General features: G+C 34.8%; 2 protein-coding genes and 1 long non-coding RNA gene across 6 annotated transcripts; 1 reads left to right on the forward strand and 2 right to left on the reverse strand.

Annotated features, from left to right (window-relative positions):
* Nucleotides 1-703: 703 nt before the first annotated feature.
* Nucleotides 704-3,638, reverse strand: LOC100786921 (UPF0187 protein At3g61320, chloroplastic). The gene is made up of 4 exons (XM_003529899.5): nucleotides 2,812-3,638; nucleotides 1,874-2,041; nucleotides 1,433-1,639; nucleotides 704-1,080 (listed from the first exon to the last, which is right to left on the reverse strand). The coding sequence occupies exons 1-4, from the start codon at nucleotides 3,499-3,501 to the stop codon at nucleotides 904-906; spliced, it is 1,242 nt and encodes a 413-aa protein (XP_003529947.1). The 5' UTR covers nucleotides 3,502-3,638; the 3' UTR covers nucleotides 704-903.
* A 998-nt stretch (nucleotides 3,639-4,636) lies between these two features.
* LOC106799427 (uncharacterized) lies at nucleotides 4,637-7,523 on the forward strand. 2 transcript variants are annotated; one of them, XR_005892296.1, is made up of 3 exons: nucleotides 4,702-5,002; nucleotides 6,727-6,883; nucleotides 6,970-7,523. It is a non-coding gene; the product is annotated as an uncharacterized lncRNA (long non-coding RNA). The 2 variants fall into 2 exon arrangements; XR_001389128.3 differs by having other exon boundaries at nucleotides 4,637-6,883.
* A 904-nt stretch (nucleotides 7,524-8,427) lies between these two features.
* LOC100799260 (serine/threonine-protein kinase BSK3) lies at nucleotides 8,428-15,681 on the reverse strand. 3 transcript variants are annotated; one of them, XM_006583241.4, is made up of 12 exons: nucleotides 15,512-15,657; nucleotides 15,173-15,232; nucleotides 14,232-14,500; nucleotides 13,924-14,144; nucleotides 13,326-13,461; nucleotides 12,162-12,295; nucleotides 11,981-12,086; nucleotides 11,732-11,817; nucleotides 10,944-11,132; nucleotides 9,817-9,969; nucleotides 9,520-9,633; nucleotides 8,428-8,982 (listed from the first exon to the last, which is right to left on the reverse strand). In XM_006583241.4, the coding sequence occupies exons 3-12, from the start codon at nucleotides 14,311-14,313 to the stop codon at nucleotides 8,728-8,730; spliced, it is 1,476 nt and encodes a 491-aa protein (XP_006583304.1). In that variant the 5' UTR covers nucleotides 14,314-14,500; nucleotides 15,173-15,232; nucleotides 15,512-15,657; the 3' UTR covers nucleotides 8,428-8,727. The 3 variants fall into 3 exon arrangements, with proteins under 3 accessions (XP_006583304.1, XP_006583303.1, XP_014633304.1); XM_006583240.4 differs by lacking the exon at nucleotides 15,173-15,232 and having other exon boundaries at nucleotides 15,512-15,681; XM_014777818.3 differs by having other exon boundaries at nucleotides 15,194-15,664.

Raw genomic sequence — 15,681 nt, forward strand, 5'->3', positions numbered from 1 at the left:
AGAAACACTTGTGTTCTATTTTTATGCTACAGTTGCATAATTATAAATTATGAATCTGTGGCTTGAGAAATGTAGCTTTGGCATCTCAAAATAATGTCATTGTTTATTTGCAAGTTGAATTAAAAATCCTTGATTAAGCTCAGGTGAGAACCAGATTGATTGTGGCATGCTTCCCCTGCATTGATGGAGACATTGGACCTATTTTTTTTTTTTAGTTGAGATCACATGGCTTTTTACATCATATACGTCTTATTTTTTGGGTACAGTGGACACATCATATTCGCCTTATAATTTCTATTTGTTTGAACCTAGAAAACTTAAAAATGAAAACAACTTATCAATGAGCTATGTTAAAACATTTTCTCCTTATGTTTCCAAGTTCCAACACATGAATCTGTATCTCTTTTAGAGATGTGTCGCACAGCTGATTTACTAACCAAACAATAATAGGAAGAAAACGAGCAACAAAAGAACACAGCACTTCAAAGTCTACAAATCAAATAGAACCGGACTTTAGGAGAAAAGATCCTCTCCTGATTCATTCAACAATTTCTTATGTACATGCCGTAGAGAAAGCAAATGCCAATTAGAACCTCTGGTTCTTCTGAAAGTAAAAGGATGGCCTATAAAATTAAAGGTTTGAATTGATGACCTTATACGTACATAATTATGAATTATGAAGTTATGATATATACAGACCCAGTTCGTGACTAACATACATTCCAAAAGCACCAGAAAATTTGAGGTATAGACTTTGTCAAGCTGGTGCAAGTGTAGCACAATTATCATTAGTGACTACATGATATAATTCCTAACTACAATTAACTAGGCTAAACAAGTACCAAGTACAGAGCCCCCTCAAGGGCAAAAATTGAAGACATTCATAGTAAAGTTCCCTTTCATCTAGGAGTTAGGCCAGCCATTCGGTGAATGCTCTTCAGAGTGGCTATTTTGCTTTGCAACAAGGCGTGCATGAATTAAATTTCCGGTAGCAATTGCTTCTCGGATATCTTTCTGTGCCTTTTGGCAGAGATCATCAAGTGCAAGTGTTGCAAACGGCTCCTCTATGAGAACTCCAACCTACAATAATCATTTTCACATTTTTGGATTAGCTTTCTTCTAACCAGAAAATCTCTGGAGTTGCATTTCAAAGAAGAGTACTAATAAACATACATTACTTTCTCTTCCATCTCATTTCCACTTCTTTTTTCTTCCTATTATCTCACTCTTCTTTTCTCATCACATCATCTATCACATCTATCAACTCTCTCTACTTTTCTTTTTCTCTTCCTATTTCTCTCTTCCTTCCACCCCAAAATGGGGTGAATGTTTATACTTTTCCTTCAAAGAATCCATCCATCAATAAATTACAGAACAACTTATTTTGATACATTAAATAGTCCAGGAGTTAAGGTAAAGGAGAGGATCATACTTCTTCAATGCAAAACAAAGAGGCGGCGCTAATAAAGGTAGCAGGAACCACAATCCAATGGCAATCATCCCAAAGTATGATAGGGAGTGTCAAATGCCACAAGACAAGAAACCTAGAGGTCAACCGAGTATATGCCAATGGAATGGGAATACCCATAAGTTGGTCACATATGCCAATACCTTCATGGAAACAAGTCATCTTTGATTCCTGTACAACAATGAGGGAAGTGTTATACAAACAAGGAATTACCAGAGTGAGCTGATATGTTAACAAATCCACATCTATAATACAACTTCACCAAATTACTGAGGAGTCGCACAAATTTACATTCTTGACAATTTCACATGCAACCGTGCTGCCTAGTTCAACATGTACTAAAATGCTAACAATCAAAGATTTCAACACAAACCTTGCAAACAATTCCAATTAGTATGTACATACCAGGGCATTTCTTCTAGACTCCTCCAATTTCAGTAAACGGATGCTCTGCGATATAAACTCAATAATGCAGCGAGGCCGGTGCTTCGAATTCATGACCACCGCCAGATCATCCACTTCTAGCAAATGCTGAAGATCACTCCTAACATCCGAACCATACAGCACGTGGCACTGCAATCAAAAAACAAGTTTCACTATCAACTGCAACTAACTACCAACCTAAAAATCCAATCACAAACACCATTCACATTACATAAAAAAAGAAGGCCCAAATTGATAGAAACCCAACAAGTTAGATTTAGGTTTTAGAAAACAGTCACTGTGACTGCAATCAGCCACATTAGCTGCATTTGTCTACAATTTACTAAAGGAAAAAACTTAGATACATATTCTTAGGCATTTTTGGTTTGTTTTCCAATCAAGAAATAGAGTTGCATCTTAATAATCTTCATGCAAACATTTATTATGCGTGTTACCAAAATGAAACCCCAACTCTGATTAAGAAACAACACCAAAAACACTTATGGAACTGCTCGCAGGTTTTGTCCTTTACTAAGGGTCTGTTCAGATAAACTTAACTATAAACACTTATAGAATCAAATAAACTTCTCCATAAGCTAATGAGTAAATGCATAGGCTAAATAGAAAAACTTATTTCATTTTTTCCTTCTCATAAAAGTGCTTATGGAGAACTTTATCCAAATAGACCCTAAGAAAAAACAAAATAAGTTTCTCCATAATCTAAAAATTGTTGTTCTTTTTTTTTTTTTTTTGCATAAGCTACTATGAAAGAACTTCTACAAACTTATGCATAAGCTAATTTTAACTTATGAAGAAGCCTTTCATTTTTCCCTTCTTATTTTCCTCTACAAATGCTTATGGATTTGTTTGTAAGTTTAACTAAACCATAGATACTGCAATTTAAAAGCTTGGTTAGAAACCTTAAGCGCAATGGGGAAGGCAATGATGTAGTGTAAGAGCGCGTGCTTGATGGCGAAGTTGCCGCCGTCGTCGTCGACGACGACGGCGGCAACTTGTCTGGCGAAATCGTGGGTTCCGGCGATGACGATGGTCCAGGCCTTTTTCCCCTCGACGAAGCGGGAGTAGGAGGCCTCGGTGCGGAAGACGAGGAGGAGGGCGAGGGCCGGGGCGGTGAGCTGGTAGGGGAGGGAGGAGGCGCGGAGGAGGGGGAGGAAGTCCGGGAGGAGGTGGAGGAGGAGGGCCTCGTTGTAGGCGGCGATGGTGGCGGCGAAGGCGGTGAAGAAGAGAACGGGAGGGACGAGGGAGAGGATGACGCGGGAGGAGAGGCTGGAGAAGACGTGGCGGAGGTGGCGGAGGGAGCTGCGGTGGTCGCGCCAGTTCTGGTGGGTGTAGAGGGCGCGCTTCTTCTGCATGCCGCGCTCCTGCACGGCGTCGGCCCAGTCCGGGATGGAGCGGAGGAGCGAGATTAGGGTTTGGGCCGGGCCGGAGGTGGGCCCGGGAGGGAAGGAGGCCAAGATGGTGAGGGGCTTGTAGGTTTTGTTGGGCTTCCAGGATGGGAGGAGAAGGAGTTTCTGATTGAGAAGGCATTTTGGGGTGAAGAGAGAAGAGAGAGATGTGGGTTTGAGTTGAGTTCTGGGTTTTTGGTACATTGAGATTCCTCTGAAGAAGAAGAAGAAGAAAGCATACACATGTTACGGGCTGTTTCCTAGTGGGGAAATGGGTGGCTCTGTTTTTCGAACTAAAACACTGCTTCTTACTGTTATGACATGCTTCAGTAGTGAAGCTTGTTTTAACACGTTTTATCCCTACTCACAAATTCTAAAATACAGAATCTTTTTATCATGAAAGTAAGATATTTTCATCCAAAATCATCAAATTAACTTTTAAGATTATAAATTTTATTTTTTTCTTCACATGCATCATTAGAAAATTAAATCCTATTAACATCCTTGCAGAACTCAATCTTCATCTACCAATAGTGTTAGATATGTCGGTCTAAAATACACAATTACTACATACAAGAAGCAAGTAAATTTCACAAAAAAAAATGGTAATGATTTTAATGAATTTGTGTCAATGATAAAAAAATTGTATTTTGAAAAAAGGATGTTACAAATTGTATTACTAATATTTCTCTTAAACAATATGAAAAGACTTAACACTTTATATTTTGGTAAAATGATTTTTTGTTAACAATTTATGTAGATTTATTAAATTTCATTAATTTGACAGGTAAATATTTTAATGTTAACTAAAATATTATGTATATTAAATTTGTACAAATTAGATGTTTAAAATTTATAAATTTTTTAGGTAATTTTTATTTATATTTAATTCGGACTTGTTGCTTAAGAGAAAATTGGTTGGTTGGTAGAGATGAGTGGCTTTTAAAGTTTCAATCTACCTTTTAATGCCATGGTTGGTAGGTTTTTTTGTTTCCCCAAGGTTGATAGTAAAGCACGTTTTTACACTTGTTAGACACTCCTAACTCACCTACTTAAAATCAAAATTAATACAACTCTAACTTATCTGGTATCTTATTGAAGGCTCCATCTAATCAAGGAGGTCTTCTGTCTTTCACTTGAGTTGTATAGTCCAAGGCAAATCTCACAAAACAGTGAAAAAAAACTCTGTTTGTTTATTCACATTTTTTGTTTTTGGAATAAGGCATTAGATAAAAGAAAGAGGAGATTGAATAAAAATATATAGTTACTTCTACAACAGTTGAAGGATAAAATGACTAAAACAAATGTGTAAATCAAAATGAAATATCTTTTTTTATTATAAATTAGTATTACATATAAGAAGGATGAAATGGATTTGTCCTCCTCTACAGTTTGTCACAAAATTACGGTAACATCGTGAAAAATAAACAATAATTTGTTGTTTTATCTTTATTATAAAAAAATTAATTATTATATTTTCGTAATATTTTTTTTCTTTTTTCTCAAAATAAAAAAGTCACACCAGTTTAATGAATCCAAGAACAGTGTATCAACCCTCAAGTCGACAACGCTTGAGTTTTGAGAAAAGTGCATAACGTAATCCCAGTCAAGTGTTTTGAGAAGGCTAACCTTTGTCACCACTGCTGCTGCTTCCTATTTTCTCTTAACCGCTGACTATGGCTCTCAACCCAATGCTCTCGACCCTGTAAGTTCCATTTTTTTTTTACCTCAAAGAAACATTTTTTCTATGATTTCTTCGCTACCCAACACAGATTCACTATTATATTTTTAAATTCCCAAGTGGGTTTTCTGTTTCTCGTTACTAACACCTTTTTTAAGTTGATTTTGTTTGTTATTATTATTTGTTGCAATTTTGAAGTATCGTCTTTCATTGGTTTGAAGTTGGCTCTGCCTATTGGGTTTCATTCTATTTGCAAGTTTGATTTTCGAGGGGAATTCTGTGGTGTTGGAACCCCTTTGGTGATTGTTAAATGGAGTAGAACTAAACTTAGATTCTAGTAGTGAATGGTGTAGGTAACATTATAAAAGGGTTTGTGAATATGTCAACCAATCACCATGTAACTTGGTTATTGAGGATGGTTCCTATCTTCAAAACTATTTACATCATCAATAATTTCATCTTGGCAACTACATACTTGTATGTAGGGACCATGTTTTAATTATATAGCTCGAATAGAAAGAGAATGGAGTCAACAGAAAGAGAGTAGGGATCTCATGGTAAATAATTCATCTCTAAAGATTTGGTCTTACCAAGCCGAATGGCATCAGGTGATTCATGTAGTTGACCAAACTCTGTGGGATGAGAATTTTGTTGTTGTTGATATGATTGGCTAAATTGCAGGCATAGCAGCTTGGGTTGGATTGACCTTGGGAAGTGGGAACAAACATTCCTGAGAGACTTGGTAGCCACTTTAGTTATAGCTCTTGGGCAATTTTGGATCCATTGGTAGCATTTGGTAGATTTGTTAAAACAAGATGGAACATAGTGTATGAGTCGGCTTCTATCGTGCATTTCAAAAATAGAATAGAACTGCTTGAGGAGTTGAAAGTAGGCATATTTTGGTTTCCCTAAAAAGGGTGGAACCAAGGAGTAGAGAACATCCTTGTTCTATTCTGTTCAATTCCATGCTACCTTAATTTGACGAGAACAGTAAAAGGAAAACACAGACCTGATGCCTGGCATTATGCTGTCCTCTAGAAATTGCATTAGGAAGTAAGATTATAAGAATATGGCATAGTACTTGATCTGGAATTGCATTAACTTTACTGTAACAACACCAAAGATACAAAATTGAAAGCTTTGGAAAAGCTAAAGGACCATTTAGTTTGAGAAAGTGTTTTCGATTTTTCACTTTTAATTATAAAAATGCCACATTGTTTTCATTTTGTTTTCAATTTTCAAATATTTTCATCTTGTTTGAGAAAAAAAGTTTTTTTCACCATTTCCTATACAAAGTTTTGAAAATAGGAAATAGATTGAAAATAGTGTGACATTTTTATAATTTAAAGTAAAACCAGAGAATGAAAAGAAAAAATATTTTCTCATACCAAACAGCCCTTAAAAATCTTTTAGAAAAAATACTGACTTAAAGTGCGGATAGGATGCTCTTAGAAGTATGCAAATTGTGTTTACTTAGATGATGGAAGCTAGAGGTATTTAATTGGAATATTCATTTCTTCTGTCTCAGATCAAGCTGATAGGTATTATGTGGATATATGGCAATGGTTAGAGAACAATATCCTAATTTATGTTTATTTCCCTTTATATTGTTCTGTTCGTGAGGGTTTCTTGACTTGGCATTAACTCTTCTGTTTTTCATGTACAATGTTTATGAAACAAAAAGATTTTTCTCATTTACAATATGACTGCATTTACATTAGTTCGTCTCTTGTAAATTTGAAAATTAGATCTTGAGAAATGGCACAAAGCAGGTTTCGTGGGCTTGCATTCCTGTATGGCAGAATTGTGAGCCGTGATATATGCCCCAAGTAGTAGTTTCCTTGGTGGATTAAAACCTGTAGCCATACAATTGCCAATGAATAGGTGCCCTTCACAATTAGAAAGGTTCTACCTTCTCTTCGCCATTAGTGATCAGGATGTTAATACCTACATTGTATAAACTATAACCTTGGAGGTTGCAAACTTTGCAGCTCATGCTTCACTTGCAAGACTGTCTGAATGATTGGCCTGATGTATCCAAGCAAAGACAAGTTTAGCTTTGTTTCAGGCACCATTGCAGATTAAGAAGCAAAAACTTTCTGCACAGAGTACTGTGAAAGAGTATATTTGGGGATCAAAGAAAGAGTCTCAAGAAAATCATGTGGGGAAATTGGACAGCAACTAAGAAAATCCATAAATTTATGGTAGTCTTTAAAGGAACATCATGCTGAGTCAAGGTTTTCTTTTAGCAGTTTGAACTGTAGTGTAATGGAATGGTGCAATGAATAGAGGCGGAGAACGAAGAACCGGTAGATTTATTTGTCAGCATTATCATTGTCATTAATAAGACCATTACATCATAATCATGTTTCAGCTGCTGCTCTCTACCCCCACAACCCTTTATCTTATGCATCTGCATCTGTATTGTTTTTCTTTCCTTTGTTTTTCTTTTATCTGGATTTGAGATACAAATGTAATTGAGAAGGGTGTTTTGCACATCAAATAAGCACTTGCATTAGTCAAATCCGAGGTTCTATTGTTAAAAGCTGTGTTAATATTTATTAACTTTTGTCTAATGATGATTCCTGATTCATCGACTAACTAAAGGGTATGCAAACTTTAGCAGGGAATAACTAAAGCTAAAATAAGTTATGCAACCGTAGCATAAAAATAGAACACAAGTGCCGTTGGTAATTAAAAATGTAAGACGTCTTCCCATTCCAAATTCATTACATGCTACAAATCTCAGTAAGATTTTATTACTGATCAACAGTAAAAACCAAAGCAAGCTCTACCAAAAATAATTATAAATAGTTTAAAAAGTATCCTAATTCCTAAGGATAAAATCGAAAAGCAAAATGAGAGCTCAATTTAGACAGATTTCGATCTTCTATAGTCATAGACTATCTAAATTTACCACACTTCTAATCTATTAACCTCTCTACAAAGTACAAAACAGACTTTTGAACTCTAGCGGATTCTAAACCACAGATAGACATTAAAACACTAATAATTTCATCCATTTTAAAGGAGTCAATTTTGAAAAGGTATCCATTTGTATTAGTTAAACTATGGGGACTAAATTGAACAAGTTATATCACGTAACTCTGCTTTTTAATTGAAGCAGAGGTATGTATTCTTATAATTGCAAAAAAGGATTATTTTTTTCTCACATTTTAGGAAGTATCTTAACAAGAAAGAGATAGCTAAGGAAGAAAGGGAAGCGATACACAGAGAAACAGAAAAGGGTATAAAGTGGATAGTAAGATTGAGACATGAAAATTTTCATATTGATACTATTATCATAGTCCACAACATTTTAGGGTTATAAGCATGGACGGTAGGAAATGAACACTATTTTGGTGTCCTAAACCCAATGATTTGCACCCGACAAAAAAGGAAATATTGCTCGGCACTCCAACATTAAGTACACAGCCGTGAACAACAGCTTTTAACTCTTCTCAATATTAACCTTTTATAAATTAAAACAAAAAAAATGCTTAAGTTTGGATTCATGCTCAATCAATCAAATCGAACTCAATGAACACCCTAGCCAACCCAACAAAAAGGGGGAAGGGGTGTTACAAACACTCATCCAATCTTGTTTCTTGAAGAAATCTTCAAACACATGCAATTTTTTGAGAGAGTGGATCTATTGGTATCCAAAAGATGAATTTTTATAATCAATGTTTTGGGGGTAGTCATCAGCCAGAACAGAATCAGCAAGAATATGTCTCTGTACAATGTTTTCATTTTTGCTTGGGAGTTGCATTCCGCTTGGATTCCATTGTTGTGCCCTCTTTTAGTGCTGCCTGAGCTTCATTCTCCATCCCAAGTCCTGTGAGGGCAACAGATTGAAGATAAGATGCTATGTGCCATACCGGGGAAACGATTTGTGCCTGTATTGCATCGTTCAGAGATTCCTGAGGCATGTCACTTATGAGATAACACAAACTGCGCCGTGCATAGACTGTTGGAGAAACCATTGTTCCAGCATCTATGAACTGTATATAGAACAATGAACTCTTAATGACTACACTAGCATTAGAAGCCAAGTAAAACATCAAACAGAACAGCTTAATATGAGAGATCCAGGGGTGTTGCTACAAAATTGATTCATCCATAGACTTGAATAAGATTAAAATCATAATGTATCAGTATTGATGTGCAACTCTAGTAAGAAAACTAAAGCATTATTCATTATTATGAAAATCTCACATCTAGAACCGAAGGATGTAGTACCTATCAGATTTAGTTTTATTTTAAATATCAACTAGAGATTTATTTTGTAACATGCAAATTCATTTTAACTAATCAGCAGGTTTTCAATATTGTAAAGTTGCCCTTTGTGACTGGGTTGGTCACAGGTTCAAATCTGCAAACTCTGCAAACTGCATTTAATAACCCTCCCCCATACCTCCACGAGGCAAGGAGCCTTCTAGCACTGGGGTACTAAGTTTTAATCAGCATTCAGCAGGTTTTGAATAAAAAATGGCAAGCCAAATTTAGACTGGTCCTACTTATCAACATCACTAATCTACCTGCGAGTAGCACTCAATTGCCAGTCTAAAATCTTTCTGCCGGAAAGCAACATCTCCCTTTTTCTTGCAATTTAATGTGTCCTGCATTTGATCAGTCCACATGTGAAATGATAACTGCAATACCAGAAAAGAGTAGAGAGAATACACAAGTTAGCCTCTTTTAAAGAATATATATATATGTTATTATTTCATCGTTTGTACTGGAAGAAATATAATAAATTAATAAATAATCAAGATTTTACAGAAAAGATTAAAAGGTATACGGCAATTCAGTAAAATATAAATTAGATAGCGAACCTCATTTGCCACTCCTTCGTCATCTTTATAGCCAATACTTTCCAGAACTTCTTGTATGGCAGTCAAGTCTTTTCTTGAGCATGCTTCACCAAGTGGAGATAATGAAGCAAAAGTAGTACTATGCTGGATGCCCATCAAGACATGTGAAGGAACCTAGAAATAAATGAGAATCAACAAATTTTGGTAAGAAAAAACAATCACAACTTGAACTTCCAAAATTGATGAACAACACTGTTCTCATCAAGTACGACATGCATGTGTGCATGAAGATATGATAGTCTGAATATAGATAATACATTAGTATGCCTAATAGAAGACACGCCTTAATCCTAAAATAGAGCCTATAAAAATATTTGTTTAATTGTTTGATATGTTGTGCACCTGTTATGAGAACAAATGTGAGAATAAAATTTAGTTTTTGCCCACACATCTGTTTGAGGTCACTTGAAATGAATAAACAAATTGGGTAGTGTACACTTCAGTTTTGATAAAAATCATCTAATCTGATCATAAAAATAAATTGTGTTTCGATTTAGGTTGGTTTGGATATGATATCAAATCCAAACCACTTAAAAATTGGTATTGGATTGAATTATATCTTTGTGTCTAAACATGCAGTTAATATAAAATAAATAAAAAAATCATTAAATATTAATTTAAAATACCAACTATCACATCTAAATCATAAATATTACTCAAAATAGTCTCAAGTAAAAAAAAATTAAAATTAATATAAATCTTTTTAAGAAGCAATTGAGACAATGAAATTAATCAAATTATAAAGAAAATAAATTAGTATCATAATTTAATATATTTCCACTTATACAAGTATGAGTTGCATGGTTACTTATAAATAAAATTATATAAGTGTACAAGTTTGATTTGGATTGGATCGGTTTTTGAAACTAGATCTAAAATCTAGTCCAATCCAATTAAATATTTTTTTCCATTTTTGGTTTATTTGATTTTCAGTTTGTTCGGTTCAATTTTGACAGTTTGCATTGAATTGGACCGATCAATAAACATCCATACAAACAAACTGGCACTAAGCAGAGATTTCAAACAAGATACTCAATGGCAACTAATAGTAAGTATGCCTTACTATCACATGATAATTCTAAACCAACCTCTGTTTCCTTCTGAAGAGGAGCCAAAGCAACTACCAATGATTTTGGATTAGGCCGTTCTCTAGGTTCATACTGTAAACATCTAGATGCCAAGCGTACTAACTCAGTTCCATCGTCATCTGAAAATTGTCCTTCCAAACAAGAATCTGTCAGCATCTGAAGATTTCTTCCACGAATCACATCAAGGGCCTGCACCAAATTTTCTAATCATTACACCATGCAAGTTTACATATGGTAATACATAATTAGCTATTAAGTACCTCAAAAAAATGGCTATTAAGGATATGTTGTACATGGAGGGCATGGGAGAAGAAATGAGGAAAAGGAAAGGTTTTGAGTAGACTTCATTCTTATTAGGGAAATTTCAAACGAGGGAAGGAAAATTGGGGATGATCTTGCAACCACCAGAATCCTCCTTCATTTATTTTTATAAACAATTTGAAGTTCCCCAATTTGTACAAATTTCAAGGATTTTAGCATCAAAACAGAAAAAGAAACTTGTTAAATTCCCATGCTGTTTATTTCATTTGCTTTTGGTTCCTATCCTTCCTTCCCTCAACCTAACAACTTAAACTTTTGGAATTAGGCATTGAGACAGTTGTTTTGTTAGGAAAAGAAGAAAAGGTCAATTTATGGACAGATTCAAAAATCAAGTCTACGAATCAAACCAATTAGATTTGCTTGGAACTTTTAGGACCCAAACTAAACTCAAACCATCCAAATCAACCTGTCAGGTTGACCAAGTTAACTAGCACTCATATTCTTTACCTATGATAAGAATGACTTACATGACTTGGGGGGATATGCTTCCCACTGAGAAGGTCAAGCAAAAGGGTTCCAAAGCTATATATTACACTTTCTGGTGTCACTCTCCCTACAAAAAAACAAAGAGAAATAAGAAACCATGTATCACTCCACTCTACTAAAACATAAATGATTGTAAAAAATTTAAATGCAATACAGATTTTCAATTGAATATTAGTGTTGAACATAAGAAAGAAGGACAAAACTAACAAAAAATCTGTTATATGGCATACCAGTTCTAAGATACTCTGGAGGGGTAAATGCCAAATTTGTGCTATAACTTTTCCCATCCCTGCTATTTTTCATAAGACCAAAACTTGAAAGCCTAGGATTACCATCCTGCAAAATTCTAACACATTTTTTATTAATCTAATTATTGGGACATGTATAAAAAGGGGATACACAAAAACTTACCTCATCAAAAAGAACTCTATATGCATTGAGGTCATGATAGAGAGCACGCCCTTTGCTTGTGCAGTATTCTAGAGCTTGTGCAAGATGTAGAACAACTCTTAGTCGCATTGCCCATTTCATGGGTTGTGTTTCCCCTGATTTAGACACATGACTACATTATTTCACACCATAAAAACTCAAGGGTCTGGCATATAAAGTATCACTCCAACAGCACAATCATAACAATATAGCAAAGAAAACAGGAGATTAGAAGAGACAGGGAGCAAACTTCGTGAAATCTAGATATATGCACATAAACTTAGTAAAAGATCTATCTTATAATGTTTTGTTCAGACTTTGAAAAAGACATTGTAAAGTTTGAACAATGTTTTATATAACAATATTCTAATCTCCTTATAGAGATTGATAATTATATAACAACATTGTTTTATATAGAGATTGATAATTATTTTATATAAACAAGGTGCACTTATTCCAATACAGCATATTCCAATACAGCATATTTGCATAGAAGTCCTTATAGAGATTGATAATTATTTTACAGGTGCACTCTAGAATCTAAACAATGTTTTATATAACAATATTTTACAGGTGCACTCTAGAATCTAAACAATGTTTTATAGAAGTCCTCAAAACAATGTTTTATATAACAATATTCCAACAAGTTATAGTCAACCAAATCTTATAAAAGCAATTGCCCTCTAGAATCTAAATCAAAATTCAAACAGAATAGACTAAAATCTGTTTACACTTTATTACTTCTCTTAGAGGGAAAAGAATACTAGCAATCTAATTAAAAGCATATTTATCTATAAAAGCAATTTCTAAAGAAAAAGGGAAAAAATAAATTATTAAATAAAAGTTAGTCATGTGATAATAATCATAATATGCTGTACTAGCATCCTCTCTAATGTCTTAAGATTATCCAAGCCCAGATAATAATCAACATATAAAAAAAATGGAAAACGTCATGAAAATTCCAGAAGGAAAACATTAGAAATTTGGCAGCTTATGTACTAATCAAGTAAGTTGAACCAACAAAGCACAGTATTGACCCCACAGCAAAGCAAAAATCAACAAAACCGTAAACCATAAATTTAAGACATAGTGATCAGATGTTCAGCACTTAAAGGAATAAAAAAAATGCATAAAAGGAGCTCTTACAATGAAAAAGGTGCTTTGCAAGTGTTTCATTGGGCATATATTCTGCCACAAGCAACCTCTCCTCTCCTTCACAGCAACAACCAAGCAAATTTGCCAACCTTTGGTTACGAAGCTGACCAACTGATCTTGCTTCCTCCTGCAGTTAAGAAAGAAATTGTTTTGAATAATTGAAAGTGAAAAGAAAAGGCAGAAGGTGTATCAGCACAACCCAATGCACACCATTAGCTTCACAGAAACAATGAAACCTAAAAATCTTAGATTATTAGCAGCCCATTGAAAGAAAGTATGTACAGACACAATTTTAAGCTTTAGGCATACTTGCATGTTACCAATACTGCAAATTGACCAGACAACATGGGAAGAATATATAGGATAGCCTATTACCATTTCAAAAATTGGTGACAGCAGAAAATGACTCAGAAAACTTACTGTGGTTTATTTACCACAGATGGTTCATTGGCACTAGTCTACAACTATACCATGTGTTTGAGTAATACAAAATACAATAATGCATTTGAGCAATGCAAGCTCATGAACACGAGAATTGAGAGTTAAGAGCAAGGTTAAAGAAGTAACCAATAGGGGCAGGTGAATTTACCAAAAACTGCCGAGCATCTGGCCAAGCATTCCTATTAAACCGCTTAACAGCAATCCTCATTTGATTCTCCAGCTTTCCTTTATAAACAACATTTGGAGCCTTCTCTCCATGTTCAGATACAATGTTCTCAACAGCAAAACCAGATGTAGCATTCTTGAGTTGCTCAAGTGTATATTCACGAAATGTAGGCCAGTTACTGACCTCACTACTATCCTCAATTTCTGGAACAAAAGGTAACATAAACATATATCATATTTCCTTATAATTACCTGGAACTATACAAGACACTAGAGTATGACTTTACCCACCAGCATCTGGAGTTTCAATAACAGAGGCCTTAACTTGTGAATCCACACAGCACGGGATGAGTCTGGAGCACTGAATACCCATTTTGGTAGGCTGAAATCAAACTTGAAGTAATGAAGACCTCTTACACTTTCAATGGTGTGCCTTCACTCAAAATATTTGAAAATGACAACCAGTCCAATCAGATCCACCTGAACTTTATCAACCCTATGCACTGTCACAAGACACCTTCATATTTGGCTTTGATGACTGGCTACCAAAGCTAATGTATCTGCAATGGAGCCAGAATTGTATGGGAATCACTTCAAAAGCTTTGCTTAAGTGAAGGTAAAAGAGTAAAGCAACAAAAGTCATTTTGATCTTAGCACAAATTATGTGTCAACATGGTCTTCAATTATTACAAACAACCAACCAATCGAAACAGAATAAATCTGTAGATACTGTACTTGATTTCCAGATTTTACCAGCATCAGGAATCCTTTGGAAGGAATAAGTAGCTGAGAAAAACTAACAATCAATAAAAACAAAACAAACCTAAAAGTACTACTACTTCCTCATTTAAGCATAAGGTGGAATATAAGTACTTTTTTTTGTTGGCCAGTTCATGTTCTCACAACCACAACTAATGAGAGCAACAACCCCAATTAAGATGCTCTTTATATATGACAGTCTAACTACTACCATCTTAGCATTAAAAGCTAAAGAACATCAGACATGAAGATTCACTGGATTCCTCCAAATGGGTAAGTAAAAAGTAAAACACAAACACTCATGCTGAAGATTCAACTTCATATGATAGTCTACCTACTAATATCTTAACATCTATAATTTTTCTTGTTTTTTATTTCAGAGTCAACTCAGCTACACTCAAGTCTTCAAAACCAAAATGCTGAGTAAAAAGCACCAACTTTTTTGCAACCTACTCAAAAGTCTACAACTTCACCTTTTAAAACCTTCTTCTAACCTTCTCCAATGGCAGAGGAAAAAGTTGAATCACTTGAAGCTGCAAAAAATGTTTCTCTTTTATTTTCTTTCTCGATCAAATCAACACCTTTTGCAAGATCCACATTTTCTCCCCCAAAGACCCTCGTTTTGCAATCTGCAAAGTTCGAGCCTTTCCCTCGATCCAACCAAATCCCACTAATATTTTCTCCTCAGATAATCAGGATTTTACAAAATCACCCCCTCTAAGTTCCAGCAGATCAAGTAAAATATTTAAACCCCAGATAATAAAAAAAATCAGATTTTTATGAACAGAATTAATGGAGGAGGAGAAAAATACAGGTGTTGGGTGAGAAACTCAAAGCTGAGCTGAAGATCTGTGTGAGAAGCAGAAGAATAAGAAGATGGCGATGAATGATAGAGCTAAAAGGCTTCGGTTTTCTGACATTTTCTTTTTTAGCCTTTTTCGGTTTTAATAGAATAAATAAATAAACATAAACAAATCAATTA

Source organism: Glycine max, chromosome 7, assembly GCF_000004515.6.
Source record: "Glycine max cultivar Williams 82 chromosome 7, Glycine_max_v4.0, whole genome shotgun sequence".
In the NCBI taxonomy this organism is placed as follows: domain Eukaryota; kingdom Viridiplantae; phylum Streptophyta; class Magnoliopsida; order Fabales; family Fabaceae; genus Glycine; species Glycine max.

Excerpts from the sequence above, each read along its gene's own strand:
- LOC100786921 (XM_003529899.5), bottom strand. The coding sequence starts at position 3,501 with ATGTACCAAAAACCCAGAACTCAACTCAAACCCACATCTCTCTCTTCT. Across the intron at positions 1,640-1,873 it reads AGTCTAGAAGAAATGCCCTG|GAATCAAAGATGACTTGTTT; the intron begins GTATGTACATAC and ends ATTGTTGTACAG. Across the intron at positions 1,081-1,432 it reads CTTTGTTTTGCATTGAAGAA|GTTGGAGTTCTCATAGAGGA; the intron begins GTATGATCCTCT and ends TGATTATTGTAG.
- LOC100799260 (XM_006583240.4), bottom strand. The coding sequence starts at position 14,313 with ATGGGTATTCAGTGCTCCAGACTCATCCCGTGCTGTGTGGATTCACAA. Across the intron at positions 11,818-11,980 it reads TCCAGAGTATCTTAGAACTG|GGAGAGTGACACCAGAAAGT; the intron begins GTATGCCATATA and ends GTTTTTTTGTAG. Across the intron at positions 11,133-11,731 it reads AGCATATCCCCCCAAGTCAT|GCCCTTGATGTGATTCGTGG; the intron begins GTAAGTCATTCT and ends AATTTGGTGCAG.